The sequence below is a fragment of the Marmota flaviventris genome, chromosome 4, assembly GCF_047511675.1.
Source record: "Marmota flaviventris isolate mMarFla1 chromosome 4, mMarFla1.hap1, whole genome shotgun sequence".
NCBI lineage: Eukaryota > Metazoa > Chordata > Mammalia > Rodentia > Sciuridae > Marmota > Marmota flaviventris.
In genome coordinates, this window is record NC_092501.1 from 128920800 (window position 1) to 128935745 (window position 14946).

The 14946-nt window shown below is 33.1% G+C and overlaps 1 protein-coding gene and 1 pseudogene across 4 annotated transcripts in view; both read left to right on the plus strand.

The window, feature by feature from the left end:
* Fndc3a (fibronectin type III domain containing 3A) overlaps positions 1-14946 on the plus strand; it is a 156493-nt gene that overhangs the window by 20862 nt on the left and 120685 nt on the right. For all 4 annotated transcript variants that reach the window (XM_071611506.1, XM_027928881.2, XM_071611508.1 and 1 more), the window contains exon 2: positions 6278-6415. In XM_071611506.1, the coding sequence (XP_071467607.1) occupies positions 6317-6415 (99 nt within the window). In that variant the 5' untranslated portion in view covers positions 6278-6316. The remainder of the gene's footprint in view (positions 1-6277; positions 6416-14946) is intronic.
* On the plus strand, positions 10655-14823 carry LOC114087385 (COP9 signalosome complex subunit 8 pseudogene; annotated as a pseudogene).

Genomic DNA, 14946 nt, shown 5'->3' on the forward strand with positions numbered 1-14946 from the left:
CTTAAAATCAGCATATTACTGTGATGCAGCCACATCAATGTTTATAGCAGCTCAGTTCACAATAGATAAGCTATGGAACCAACCTAGGTGCCCTTCAACAGATGAATAAATAAAGAGAATGTGGTATATATACACAATGGAATATTACTCAGACATTAAAAAAAAAAAGAATGACATTATGACTTTAGTAAATGGATAGGTCTGGAAACTATCATGCTGAGTGAAATAAGCCAATCTTTAAAAAAGGCCGAATGTTCTCTCTGATATGCAGAAGGTAACACGAAATAAAAGGGGGATAAAAGTTCACTGAATTAGACAAAAGGAAAGAAAAGGGAGGAGGGATGGAATAAGAAAGACAGTAGAATGAATCAGACATAACTTTCCTTTGTTCATATATGAATACGTGACCAGTGTAACTTCACATTGGTACGACCACAAGAATGGGATCCTAATCAGAATAAATTACACTCTGTATGTATAATATGTCTTTGGGAGATAATTAAGATGAAGTCATGAAGGTGGAGCCTCTATGATATAGTAAATGTTCTTATAAGAAGAGGAAGAAACACCAGTACTAATTCTGTTTCTCATGTGAGAATACAGTAAGAAGATATCTGAAACCAGGAAGAGGACTCTTACAGAGAACCACATCTGCCAGCCTTGAGAACTGTGAAAGACAAATATATTTTATGCCATCCAGTGTGTGGTATTTTGTTACAGCAGCCTGTGTAAGACAGTTTGCAAATGTTTTCTCCCATCTGAAGGTTGCTTTTTCACTCTGTCATTTGTGTCCTCTACTGTGCAAAATTTGTAAATTTGATGAAGTCCTATTTGTATGTTTTTTGCTTTGGTTGGGTATGCTTTTGCTGTCATTTTTAAGAAATCATTGCCAAGTTCAGGGTCATGCAGGTTTTCCACTGTTTTCTCCTTAAGGAGTTTTATAGTCTTGGTTTTTACCATGTTAGATCTTTAAGCCATTTCAAGTAATTTTATGTGTGGTTTAAGAGTCCAACTTCATTCTTTTGGTTGTGGAAATCCAGTTTTCAAGACACTATTTGTTGAAGATCCTGCCCTTTCCCTATTGAATGGTCTTTGTACTCTTGTTGGAGATCATTTGACTGTATATGTGGGAGTTTATTTCTGAGCTCTCTGTTTCATTGGTCCCTTTGTCTTCCTTTATGCCAGTACCACCCAGTTTTGATTCCTGTGGCTTTGTGATGTTTAGAAATCCGAAAGTTTTTCTTCCATCTCCTCTTTCAAAATTGTTCTGGATATTTAAGGTTTCTTGAGGTCATATGAATTTTAGGATGGATTTTTCTATTCTTGCAAAAAGAATGTTGGTGGGATTTTTCAAGGATTGCATTGAATCTGTAGATCACTGTGAGTAGTGTGGACATTTTCTCTATATGAAGTCTTTCAATACATGAACATTGGATATCTTTCCACACTTATTTTAGCAGTGACTTGTAGTTTTAGAGTGTGTCTTTCACTTTCTAGGTTAAGTTTATCCTTAGTATTTTATTCTTTTGATGCTATAAGTGGAATCTTCTTGATTTTTCAGATTGTTCGTTGTTAATATGTGGCAACACTACAGATTTTTGTGTATTGATTCTATATCCTGAAACTTCACTGAATTCACTCATGAATTCGAATATTTAGGGTTTCTACGTATAATATCTGTAAACAAATTATTTTACTTTACATTTAAAACAGCCTTTTTCCCCCAACCTTTTTTCTTGCCCAATGGCTTTGGCTATAACTTCCATCACTATGTTGAACAAGTAGCAAAAGTGAGCATCCTTGCCTTGCTCCTGATCTTAGAGGAAAAGCTTTTATCACTGATCTTCCCTCTGGGTTTTTCATATATGGTCTTTATTTTGAGATGGAATCTTTCTATTCCTAGTTTTGTTTTGTTTTTTTCCATGAAAGGGTGTTAAATTTGCCAAATGCTTTTTCAACATCAACTGAGATTATCACATGGCCATTTTAACTTTTAAACAATATTTTATTGAAGACTAATATACACAGAGAAGTACATATTTAATCAGTACAACTCAGTTAATAATTCAATGGTAATAAGCATATGACAGCCTTCAGATCAAGACAGAATAGTACCAGCACCACAGAAACTGCCTTCATGCCTCTCTCCTATCCTCATTCTTTCTTCCTTCCCAAAGGCAACCACTGTCCTTTCTGTTTTTGAACCTTAAAGTTATATAGTATGTATTATTCTCTATTTTTCACTTGCATTGTATTTGTGAAATTTATCCATGTTATTCCCTGTGTCACTAGTTCATTAATTTTTATTGTCATATGTAGTCCATGGAATGAATCAACTACAATTGATTGATAAGGGGCCTTTAGGGTACATATGCTTTTGTGCTATTAACAAATCATGCTGATGTGTACCTTCTCATGCTTGTTGTTTGGTCCACATGTACATGCATTTTTTTATAGTATACATTAGGAGTCTAATAGCTGAATCATATCTGGTTCATAGAGTATGTATTTGTTCACCTTCAGTAGATAATATAAAACTTTCCAAAGTGATTTTGTGAGTTTTCATTTCTATTCCTTGGTAAGTTTGCAGTTGTTCCATAGCTTTACTGCCACTTGATATTGTTGGTCCTTTTCATTTTTATCATTTTAATATTAGATGCATAATGACATATCATTATGATTTTTAATTAGTGTTTTCCTACTAATTGATAGAGAATATTTACAGGTTTATTAGCCACTTGATTTGACTTTTATGAAGAGCATATTCAAATCTGTTGTTACTTTTCTATTGTTATCTTTTTAATCAATATGTAGAAGGCCTATAAATATTCTAAACGTGTTCTTTGTTAATTATATATGTTTGTAAATATCTTCTCTCAGTCTGGTTTGCATTTTATTCTCTTAAAGATATTTAAATGTAGTTCCAGTAAATTATTTTTTCTTTATGACTTAAGAAACATATATCCTATTTAAGAAAACTTTTTGTGTCCCATGATTAAAGAGTTATTCTGTGTTATCTTTTAGAAGTATTTTTGTACCCTTACATTCAGATCTATAATCTATCTAGCATAGTTATTTTTAAAATATTGTTTAATTTAGCACTAAAATTTCAAACTTAGAGAAAATTTGCAAGAATATAGTACAAAGATATCCAGGTTTTCTTCATCCACATTCCCCAAATGTTAGTTTTTTACTCATTATTGCTACATGGTTCATTGTTGTTATGTAGATATGCTAGAGCCATCTTTACTTGTATACAAAAGTTGGTTGTTAAAAATTCAGAAATTTTTGGTCATCTTTTAAACCAGTGTATGCTCTACATTGTGAGTGGGTTTAAAGTATTTTTACTTTTAGCTTCAGCTGGGCCATTGGGTGGGGTATTTATCCCATGGACATTAACAAAATACTACAAGTCATTCCTACTCTTTTTCTTTTCTTTTTTGCATATATTAAGTAGTACATTATGAAGAACAAAATAGATGCATGACTAAAACCAAGAGTCTGCCCATGGTCACAAGATAATATGAAAATGTAGAAAGTAAGTAGTAACAAAATTAGAAGTGGATTGGAAGAAGAGACTGATAGTATTCTCTACACAAAGAATGAAAGGAATTTCTAGGTTGTTAAATGCAACATTTGCAGGGCTGAAGTTTCCATAGAGTATAAATGGTATGGTCAACAACAACAATAAAAAGTTTATAAATGAAATTATGGTGGCTTGTACAAGTTTTTAAAAAAGATGCTAATAAGGATGGTAATATTAAATTAATATAACATGTGGCTTCATACTCAACCTATCATAGCACTTACTATTCTTAGAATTAACTGGAAGAATCAGGGGGCTGGGGCATAGTTCAGTGGTAAAGCTCTTATCTAGCGTGCACAAGGCCCTGGGGTCAATTCCCAGCTCCAGGAAAAAAAAAAAAAAAACAGCAAGGATCAGAAGAAACCTGCATTTCTGTGTGTAAAGCTTGTAGTCTAGCTCTTAAAACCAAACTATGGTTCTATCCTCAATATTATATTGTAGAATATAAATTAATAATGGGGTCTGCAGCTTTAGTTAAACATATTATATGGAATATTACAAGTAGAAGATACAGTGACAAAATTAAAAAGACCCAATGGGTTTTTTAAATTTTTAATAAATTTCTTTTTAGAAAAATGAGCAGGGTAGGGTGGTGCGTGCCTGTAGTCCAGCTACTTAGAAGGCTGAAGCAAGATTGTTTGAGCATAGAAATTTGGGGCCAGCCTGGACAATGTAAATGAGACACTATCTCTTAATTAAAAAAAAAAAAAATATTCCCCAACAATACACACAAAAAAAATAAGAAAAGAACATGGAGTCATGAATTGATAGTGGCCAAATTATATTGTTGTATGTACATATAAATATGTTGTAATGAATCCCACCATTATGTACAAATATAATGCACCAGTAAAAGAAGTAGAAAAGAAAGAAAACTGAATTACTTACAAAGTCTCTCTTTAATCATGTATTAACTTCCTGGATGTTTCTTCTTACACTAAATTTTGTGACATGCAAGAGGGAAAATAATACATTGACTCTTTCCTATCTCATAATTCTTCCTATATTTCAAAAATAGAAATTATTTGAAAAATTTAAAACACTCAGCATTTTCACTGAACTTGAAGTAATTTAATAAAGCAGAGTGTGCCAGACATTAATTTGCTCGTAAACACACACATACACATCCAGGTATACATAAATAAATGCTATGGTTAAGTAACATGTATTTTCATGAGACAGTTAAATAATACAAAATGATTCATGCAATGGTTTTAAGTATGAAATCTTTAAATATACCTGTATTGGATATTTTTAAAAATCTTAGAGCAGTTTTTATATACCTAAATGGAAAATTATTTTCAGGTTAAATCAATTTGTATAAAAGTTTCTGCAAAACTTGAAGACTTTTAAAATAACATGAATTCAGTCTCATAAAAATTAAATCTATTAACCCTTAGTACTGAATGATAGAATACTATAGGCACTCCAAAATGTTTATTTTGCCTTTCAGAATAAATGATTTATTATTTATGATTGTGCTCAGTTTTCAATATCTTAGATGTAATTTACTATTGTTTAATTGGCGGGCATTGTATATAGTAGACTAATATTGCCTGTGACACATCTTTTCTATTTATATGAGTCATATTGTATCTACATTTAAAGATTTCTAAATGTATGTACTTTTATCACAGAAATGATCAGATTCATTGAAAAGAGAATATCAAGAATAAAAATAAAACCTTGCTGGGCACAGTGGCACACGCCTATAATCCCAGTGGCTTGGGAGGTTGAGGCAGGAGGATTTTGAGTTCAAAAGCCAGCCTTAGCAATTTAGTTAGGTACTAAGCAACTCAGCAAGACCCTGTCTCTAAATAAAATATAAAAAAAGTTGCTTCTGAAGTGTTTCACTAATCAATGGTTAAGTCCCCCTGGGTTCAATCCCCAGTAACAACAACAAAAGTAGTGAAACCAGATGATTGAGTAATGTAAAAGCTTAAAATTTAAGACTTAAAGGTTTTTTTTTTTTCCTAATCCTAAGCAAGTTTGTCTACCTTTTTTTTTTCAAAGAAGGAATGAAAAAAATCTTAAATTAAATTTTTCTTGTTCCTCAAAGTAAATTTTATGGTGATGAAGAGGATGGGTTTTTATAATTACCTTGTCTATCACAGACAAAAAAAAGTTAAGTGGAGAGTTGCCTTATTCAATCATTGTATTTTAGTGCCCTTGTGTTTAGTTATTAAGTACTGGTTATGGTTAAATTGAATAAATATTATGTAAAGGTGAAGAGAAAGATAGACATGGAATTTAAGTAGAGGGTTCTAATATATTAGCTCTAATGTATCTTATAAGCATTGGTTAGGTCATAAAAAATATATTACCTTGAATGGTCTATAGTCAACACAGTATTGCAGGATTTTTTTTTTGACAAGAATATCCCGTTAGCCAGGTACTGTGGCACATGCCTGTAATCCCAGTGGCTTGGGAGGCTGAGGCAGGAGGATCATGAGTTCAAAGCCAACCTCAGCAACTTAGCAAGGCCCTAAGCAACTCAGTAAGACCCTGTCTCTTAATAAAATACAAAAAAGGGTTGGGAATGTGTCTCAGTGGGTAAGCACTCCTGAGTTTAAAAAAAGGGTAACAAAAAATCCCTTTATGTTATAAAATGAAGACAAATCTTGAATGTGTTATATTTTAATATATTTTAACATTGTATACATAAATGGCTGTATATTTTTTGTTTTTCAGAGTTGGAGGGCTATCCGGTATATTAATGTCTTATTGATAATGGCAGAACATCCACCACTACTGGATACAACTCAGATTTTAAGTAGTGATATTTCTCTTCTATCTGCCCCTATTGTAAGTGCAGATGGAACACAACAGGTAAGGAAACCAAAGTGTTTATTTCCTTATGGCTAGTACACATCTGTTTCTTCCACACAAGTGCAAAATTTAACACAGAATTAAACTTCACTATAATTGGTTCCTGTTAATTTGTGTTTTGAACTCCAGTTAAAATATTGTTTTTAGAGATGGTAAAATAATGAAACTGTTTTTGAAGTTGCTTCTGAAGTGTTTCACTAATTAATGGTCCAATTTTTCAAGTGTTATTTAGTTGCCACTAAATTTGTTTTTGTTTTCCTTTAGATAAACAATTTACTAATCCTTGGACCTTAATGATTATTCTAAATCATTCCTTCAAGTCATTATGAAATTATGACTTAATGATACAATTAAGTAACTGCCTACATTATAACATCATAAAATTTATCTTCTTTTCTTCCCATATCTGCCCTTCACCAGACCCCCACCTTCCAAAAGCAAATACACAGTTCCTAAAAAGCTGATATGTTTTCCTAATATAGGACTTTAAAAGTGTAACTCTGTGGTTGCACTGACTTATTTCCCCAGTATCCTAAAGGGATGGGAATAATGGGTTTTCATAAGTACCTAGTATGCAGTGTGCTGATGTCTAGTTAGGCAATGTGTTTAATTTTCACAACCACTTTATATGCTAGGTATTTTAATGTGATAGGTGAGGAAACAAAAACTAAGGATATTACAAATGATAATGAGGAGGAAAAGAAATAGTTTGGGTATTTACTATATCACTGACATCATGTGAATTTTATGATCTCATGTAATTCTTTCAGCAATTTTGTAAGGTACACCTGTTCTTATTTTTGTAAATGAAAGAAAATGAGTTTCAGAAAGGCTAAAATGTAAACAAGGTCATACAAAGTTTTTATTCCTTTTACAGATATTGTCTCCTTGGGAAGTTGTTTATTTGTTTGTTTAAGTCATAGTTTGTTATTTTACAAATTTAGTATCTATTCTGGACAATTTTTTTACAAGATTAGGGGCTACTGTCTTAACTTTGCCATTAAAAAATCATTAGTGGGGGCTGGGATTGTGGCTCAACGGTAGAGTGCTAGCCTAGGCCCTGGGTTCAATCCTCAGCACCACATAAAAATAAATAAATAAAGATATTGTTTCCAACTAAAAAATAAATATTAAAAAAATCATTAGTGATTGGCTTGGGTTCTAAATGTTTTCTGTTTGTATAAACGTGACAAAAAAGCATCATGTCCTGGTTTTAATTTTTACATGTGCTCAGCTTCTAGCAACAACTTCATTTCACTAACTTGCTTTTCATGGTCAAATTTAAGTCTGTTAAGGTTTTTTTCCCACACAAAAATAATAGGTGTGGCCGATATTAACTTACTTTTACGAGACTCTTATTTTTTGTTATAATTTTTTGCTTCAGGCCAGTCACTGGTTTCAAGTTGTTGATAGTCTATGCATTGAAAAACACATCTATTAAGCAGCGATTATATTGACATAATTACTATGTTGTATATTCTGTTAAGGAGAAGTACACCAGGCTGAAAAACTATCTTATTGCTCTCAAGACTTCTTTCTCTGATTCCTTTTAAAAAAGATAGATAGTCTGTTGGCAGAATTTTCTTGAAATTTTGAGGGTACCATGGCTATATGTAACTGTAGTGGTGTAGATGGATATAGAGAAAGGATCTGGGAATGGAAGAATCTGCTGGAGTAAAATTTAAAAGATCAAGTGGGTCCAGGAGTTCTATAGGATAGGGTTTTGGGTAGGGTAAAACAAAGCAAAAAAACACGTTTCAGGAGGTAAATAAAATCCCTGTATTCTAACTATCAGGAAGAAAGCTAAAGATGAGTGGAAAGAGCACTGAATTTAGTTGATAGATTTGATTTAGATGACCTAAGCCAAAAATTTTAACTTATCCTTGGGTGTTTACTTCTCTAAAAAATGGAGGTAATGTGGGCTGGGGTTGTGGCTCAGCAGTTAGATTCTCAGCACCACATAAAAATAAGTAAATAAAAAAAAAAGTATTGTGTACAACTACAACTAAAAAAAACAATGGAGGAAATGTCTTCTTAGGGTAGCTGTAGTTATGAGGGTGAAATGAGTCTGAAAGAGCTCAGTAAATGTTTGCTAGATCCAATTGAAGCACTCAAATGTTTTAAAAACTAAAGAAACTATAGATATGCAGATTGAAATAAATAGAAATTGTTTGCAGTAGATTAGGAAACTAGAAAAATAATTATGAAGGATGCATACTATACTGTAAATCTGAAAGTGTGAACCAGTAGCCATGTAGAATGTATAACAAACTAAACAAAGATAGATGACAATTAGAGGTAGAAATACAATAAGTTTGACAGTTGACATTTCTTTACTTTAACTCAAGAACTTATTGGTATGCTGAGTTTGAGTTTGCCTGTAGAGACACAACACTTGGTTGATGCTGGATTAAAACAGTGAACTGAAAAACAATTCCAAATAGAGAAAAGTGTCATGTATAAGAATGATGTTAAAAAATTAGAATAACAGATATTTCACCTCTTATCTTTACTTTCTTGAGAATATTATAGTATGTGGAATGATTTCTATTGTACCTCTTAGGATCATATTAATTTTGTTACAGTTGGCTGTTTAAGATTATCTGTCTCACCAGGCTCAGTGGGACATGCCTGTAATCCAAGTGGCTCAGAAGGCTGAGGCAGGAGGATCATGAGTTCAAAGCCAGCCTCAGCAACTTAGTGAGGCCCTAAGCAACTTTATCAACACCCCGTCTCAAAAGTAATATAAAACGGGCTGGTGTGGTGGCTCAGTGGTTAAGTATCCCTGGGTTCAATTCCCCAGTACCAAAGGGGGAAAAAATTAACCTTAGATAATTACAGATGATGCTAGTCTGTAACTCCAGCACTTTGGGAGGCAGAGGCAAGATGATCACAAATTTGAGATCAGTTTGGCATCTCAGCCAGATTCTGTCTCAAAAAATAAGTGGTAGAGCAACCCTAGGTTCAATCCCCAGTATTACAATCAATCAAAAATAAACCTCAGGCTTTTTTTTTTTTTTTAAACAGAATTCTCTCCATTTCTTTAATCTCTTTACATTATTTTGTAACTTGTTTTATTTGTACCCACAGAATTTTACTTTATGGAGATGACTAAGAGAAACTACAGAGACCAGTACTACTGAAAGATGTTTATTATATTTTCCAAAGAAGGCAGGCAAAGCTACAGAGATAGCAGCAGATTTTGGTCAGGAATTAGAAGTAAGAACTGGAAGAAAGCCTAAGCCAAAACCTTTACTGGGAAAGCCTTCAGGGAATAGAAGGCAGAGTAGAGTAAATAATCTAGGATTGGCTATTTTTAATAATTCCAAGAGGCTTTGGGCTATAGAGTGGTTTCTGATTGCCTGTAAATAGCCCCACAATGATTTCAAGCAGGTCATTGGGACTGAAAATTTGGGATTGACAGATAAATGAGAAGTATGTTCCTGGCCAGACCCTTGATAAAAATGATCTATTTCTGTGAAGAGGCAGTCTTTCCCAGGCAGATTGAAATGTTTAAGGGGCTCAAAGCTGAGGAAAGAAAGTATCATTAAGTTTTCAAAACCTGAATTATGGTCTTGTTAATGATGCACAATTTGAGAAATATTACAGAGGTAAAATAAATAAACAAGACTTGAAAGAATAAAAATTTCCCCAGGCATTTTCTTTGAATGTTCAGGTAGATAACAAGACCATTCACTAAAATAAATCTTATCAGTCACAGTAAGCAAGATTATTATTTTTTTGTTGTGGGGTTTTGTTTTATTTGTTTGTTTCTGGTACCAGATTAAACCCATGGTGCTTAAGCACTGATCCACATCCCAGCCCTTTTTATTTTGTATTTTGAGACAGGGTCTCTGTTGCTTAGGGCCTCACTGATTTGCTGAGGCTGGCTTTGAACTTGTGATCTCCTGCCTCAGGCTTCTGAGCCACTGGGTTTACAGTATGCGCCACCGTGCCCAGCTGCAAGATTATTTTTATGGGAACAAACAGCCTCAATCTCAGTAGTTTACCAAAAGGTTTATTGTTCATTCTGCATGTCCTCCACAAATTAGCTGTGGCTGTGCCCATATAATCTTTGATGAGATGTGGCCTCTGTATAGATGTTGCTGGTGTCACAGTGGACAACATACTGACCTCTGTTCACATTGCAGACCTGCCATCAGTGAGCTGGAGGAAATCTTACTTAAGGGAAAGGCAACAAATATTTGTTAAAAAAAAAAAAAAAATGAGTCTTCCACAATGAAGATTACCGAAGTGACAGCATGTTTGATATTTGAGAGAGTGTAAGAACTTCATTTGATTTTGAGGTATTTTGGGCTGTAATAAAAAAAGATAATAATAAATACCATTTGAGCTCTTACCATGTATCAGATACTGAGTTAGGCCCTTTACTATTTAAATATAATGTCTTAAGAGACTAGCAGAATTAGAGAAGTGTTCAGTTATTTGTTACTAAGTTAATTAAGTAATAGAGCACCTGAAAGGCAAAAACCAGGATTCAAAGCTAAATATGTAAGATCCCTAATCATGTAACGTGGTCTTAATCTCTGTACAAATAGAGTTTAGATTCCAAGAAAAATACATTATTTAAGGCAGAAATATAGAAATTATGAGACCACTAAGGGTAACAAAGCCATTGGTATTTTTTTGTTGTTAATTTATTACTCTGTTGATTTTTTAAAGCCCTAGCAGTTGAAAAAAGGAAAAAGCATGTAATTCCAATTGTACATACATGTACATCACAGAAGAGAAAATTCTGGACACAGGAAACTCTCCTTCCATTTCAAACTAAAGATTAGTTTTGGGTTTTTTAAATTTTATGTAAATAGAATTATAGAATATTATTTTGTGTCTACCTTCTTTTGCTCAATGTTGCATATATGGGATTCATAATGTTACTACCTGTAGCATAGTATTTGCTGTGTTTAATATTTTATTACATGAATATGTTCTAGTTTCTTTATTTGTTCTACTATTGATGAAAATTTGGGTTGTTTTCAATTTGGGGCTATCACAAATATTGCTTCAAGAACATTTTCACAATTGACTGGTTATACATGTGCATGCATTTCTTTGGGTATACTGTTGATAGTCGAATGCAGGGATCATAGGAAATATGTTTATTTGAATGGGAGCTAGCTTTTATTTTTATTATCTCTACTTATCCCAGAACACCTCAAAATCAGCTGAATTCCTTTCAGATTCCCTCAAACACCAAAAGTATTGCTTCTTATTTCCCCAAAATTTCCACTGCCCATCTCTAGGATATGGTTATTTTTCTGCATCTCACTGATGGCTGAAAAAAATTTTTTTCCAAAGAAGCAGTACCAGTTTATACTTCCCTCAGCATTATATTGTTGGCAGTTGGTCTACAGCCAAACCAACATTTAGAATTGTGAGTCCTTTAGTTATTAAGGTAAATGTTTTTATCATTGGAATTTTAGAGGGAATATTCATGTGCCTCCTATATCAATGAAAATAAATTTGAATAATAATGAATAAGAACATTTTCTAGGTTTTATTTTCTGTTTTTGCTTTTGTGAGAGATGGGGAAGATCCTCTTCTTCATGTGTAAGTTTTTTTAAATATTTAGTTTGGATGAGTCCAAAATTAGCCAACTCAGTCACATAGTTTTTGTTGTTTAATAATTATTATTTTAAGTAATAGTAGTTCATATTTTCCCCTCGCCTCAAAATATGATTAGAAAAAATCCTTTATTGCCACCACTGTTTTCTTTGATATTTTAAATTGTCTCCTAAATATCTTCCTGTGCCTGCTCCCATAGATGGGTAGGAATTATGACTGTGACAAACCATAAATCATTGGATTTAAAATTGCTTAGCTGTGATGATTCTCAAATAATGCATTTTTTAGGAACTAAAATACAATTCAACTTCATTAGCATATACTAAAGTAACCACTCCTAAGATGAACAAGTATAATTTCTGTCCCTAAAGATTTATAATTGTATATGCATATACTCCCTGCCATATCCACACATAGTACTGTAAACAAGTATGCACCAAAAGTGCTTAATATTTGATTATATGTGAAAAAAATTTTACTTTTTATAAGATTTCAACATGACTTTGAATTATCCATTATGCTTTTCTCTTGGGGAGTGTCTGAATAAAATACCTGTTCTTTAACTAGTGAGCATCAATCCCAGGTCTCATATTTGTTTCTAAACATGTTATTAATCACTACACATTTCTCTGTACAATTCCAAAACTAGCATTTTAAAGCTAAAACAGCTGGTGAACCTGACACATTATTAATTTTTATTATATACAGAAAGGAAATTAGCTACAGAGTACCTGTATACAAAGTATACTCTCTTCCTGGGATGATTTATGGTACTAATTAAAGATTTCAGGGAAGAAGGAAAATTGGTGCTATGCTTTAAAAGAGGGGAATGCAAGTTAAAACCTCAATAAGGATTTAAATACAAGAAACCTGAGAAAGGTATGGAACAGTGGAATCCCTCATGCACTGCTGGCACAACCATTTTGGGAGGAGGGTGATCTGGTAATATTTAATAAGGCAAAAAAAGTATATACCCCAAATTTAACATATGCTTTTAGATGTATATCTTATAGAATGTTTTTTACATGTATACGAAGGCATGTGTACTTAACTATTCATTGCATCATGTAAGTGTTCCAAAGCAGGGGAATGGATAGATTTTAGAAGATTCATACAATGAAATATTAGAATACTGTATACCAGTATTCCAGTGTATGAATTTATGCTATGGATAAATCTCAAAAACTCAATATTGAGGGGTGGGGTTGTGGATCAGTGGTAGAGTGTTTGTTTGCATGGGTGAGGCACTGGGTTGGATCCTCACTCAGCACCACATAAAAATAAATAAGTAAAATAAATGTATTGTGTTCATATACATCTTAAAATTTTAAAAAAATCAATATTGAATAAAGTAACAAGTTATTGATATGTAAAGTGTGGTATCACTGATATAAACTAATCAAAACAATTAATAGAAAAATAATGTGTTAAGTCAGCTTTCTGTCACTATGACAAAATACTGAGAAAAGCTTAAATGGAGGCAAGATTTATTTTGGCTCATGTTTTCAGAGGTTTCAGTCCATGGTCACTTGGCTCCATTGTTTCTGGGCCTATGGTAAGGCAGAACATCATGGCAGGGAGCATATGGTAGAGCAAAACTGCTTACCTCAAGGGATTGGGACAAGATGGTCCCTTCAAAGACACTCCTCTGATGATCTAACAACCCCTTCCCACAAATTTCCTCCCAAAACAACCATCAGCTGAGGAGCAAGCCCTCAACATGTGAGCCTTTGGGAAACATCCCAGTTCCAAATGATAACACATGGTACATTGAGAATATTTTTTAAAGGATGAAAAAGATAATGCTCTAAGTTCAGCAAAATTATCTATAAACTTGTATAGCTCACCTTCAAAAGAGCATCATTTGTCAACATAATTCTGTAAAGAATGAATATAATACTTCCTGAGTTTCTGTATATTTGAAATATTTTACAGTAAAAAAGCTAATGACATGAGATTATGCATTATAGACTGAGTATTTGATAAAGGTTTTAAATATTATATTCCAAATTTTAGATTTGAGATAATAAGCAATAAGTAGCCAAACAAGTTAAAAAATAGATAATGAAATGATGAGAATAATCCTTGAGGGAAATTATTCTGGCTAGGAGAACATGTAGCCATGAGACCATACAGGAATATGCAGTAGCAGTAATGGCATAAAGTGCTTTCATTTTCTTGAAGTTGCTAGCTCAGTACAAGAACCAGGAGTTCAAAGTTGCTATACCCACAATGTATAATCAGCTTCTAATTTTATATTTACTTATAATGACATGAATAATTCATGCTATCTCTGGAAAATAATGACACCTATTATAAATTCTATAGATTCTGAACTTGAGGGAATTTGATCAGTAGAACAAAGAATCTAGCAGAGAGATTTCCCTAAAATCTTTAGGACCTTCGGCATTCACCATTGGTCTGAAATTGTCCAGCCAACAATGGAAACAGAAATGCAACAAGGAAACAAGCATTGGCCCTGGTCTCTCAGTAATCAGTGATTTTGCAGCCTTTCTTGAACTTGTGTAGAAAAGGCAGTGAAAGGTGCATTATAATAAGGATGGCAAGTCAACTCTTCATCACAGAAAAGCATTCTTCCCACAAACCCAGTTGGCAGCCTAGATATTTCCTTTATTAGATTTATTCCCTTATCAGAGCCTGCCCCAGTTCCACCAATCCCCAATGAACAGCATTTAGCCAGATGGACCAATTACATGGCTTTCCTTAAAAACATTTATTCTGAGTTGAAGGTACATTCAGAATTGTATATACTGACAAATATGGAAATTAAATTTTTTATTTTCAGTTTATTGCGGATTTAAATACCTCAGCATTCCTTACTAAGTATGTGAAATATGTGTATAAAGTATATTGCATACATTTTGTCCTTAAACAATTCTCATTTTGTAATACAATTTGGTCGGAGCCATCAATATTATGTGGTT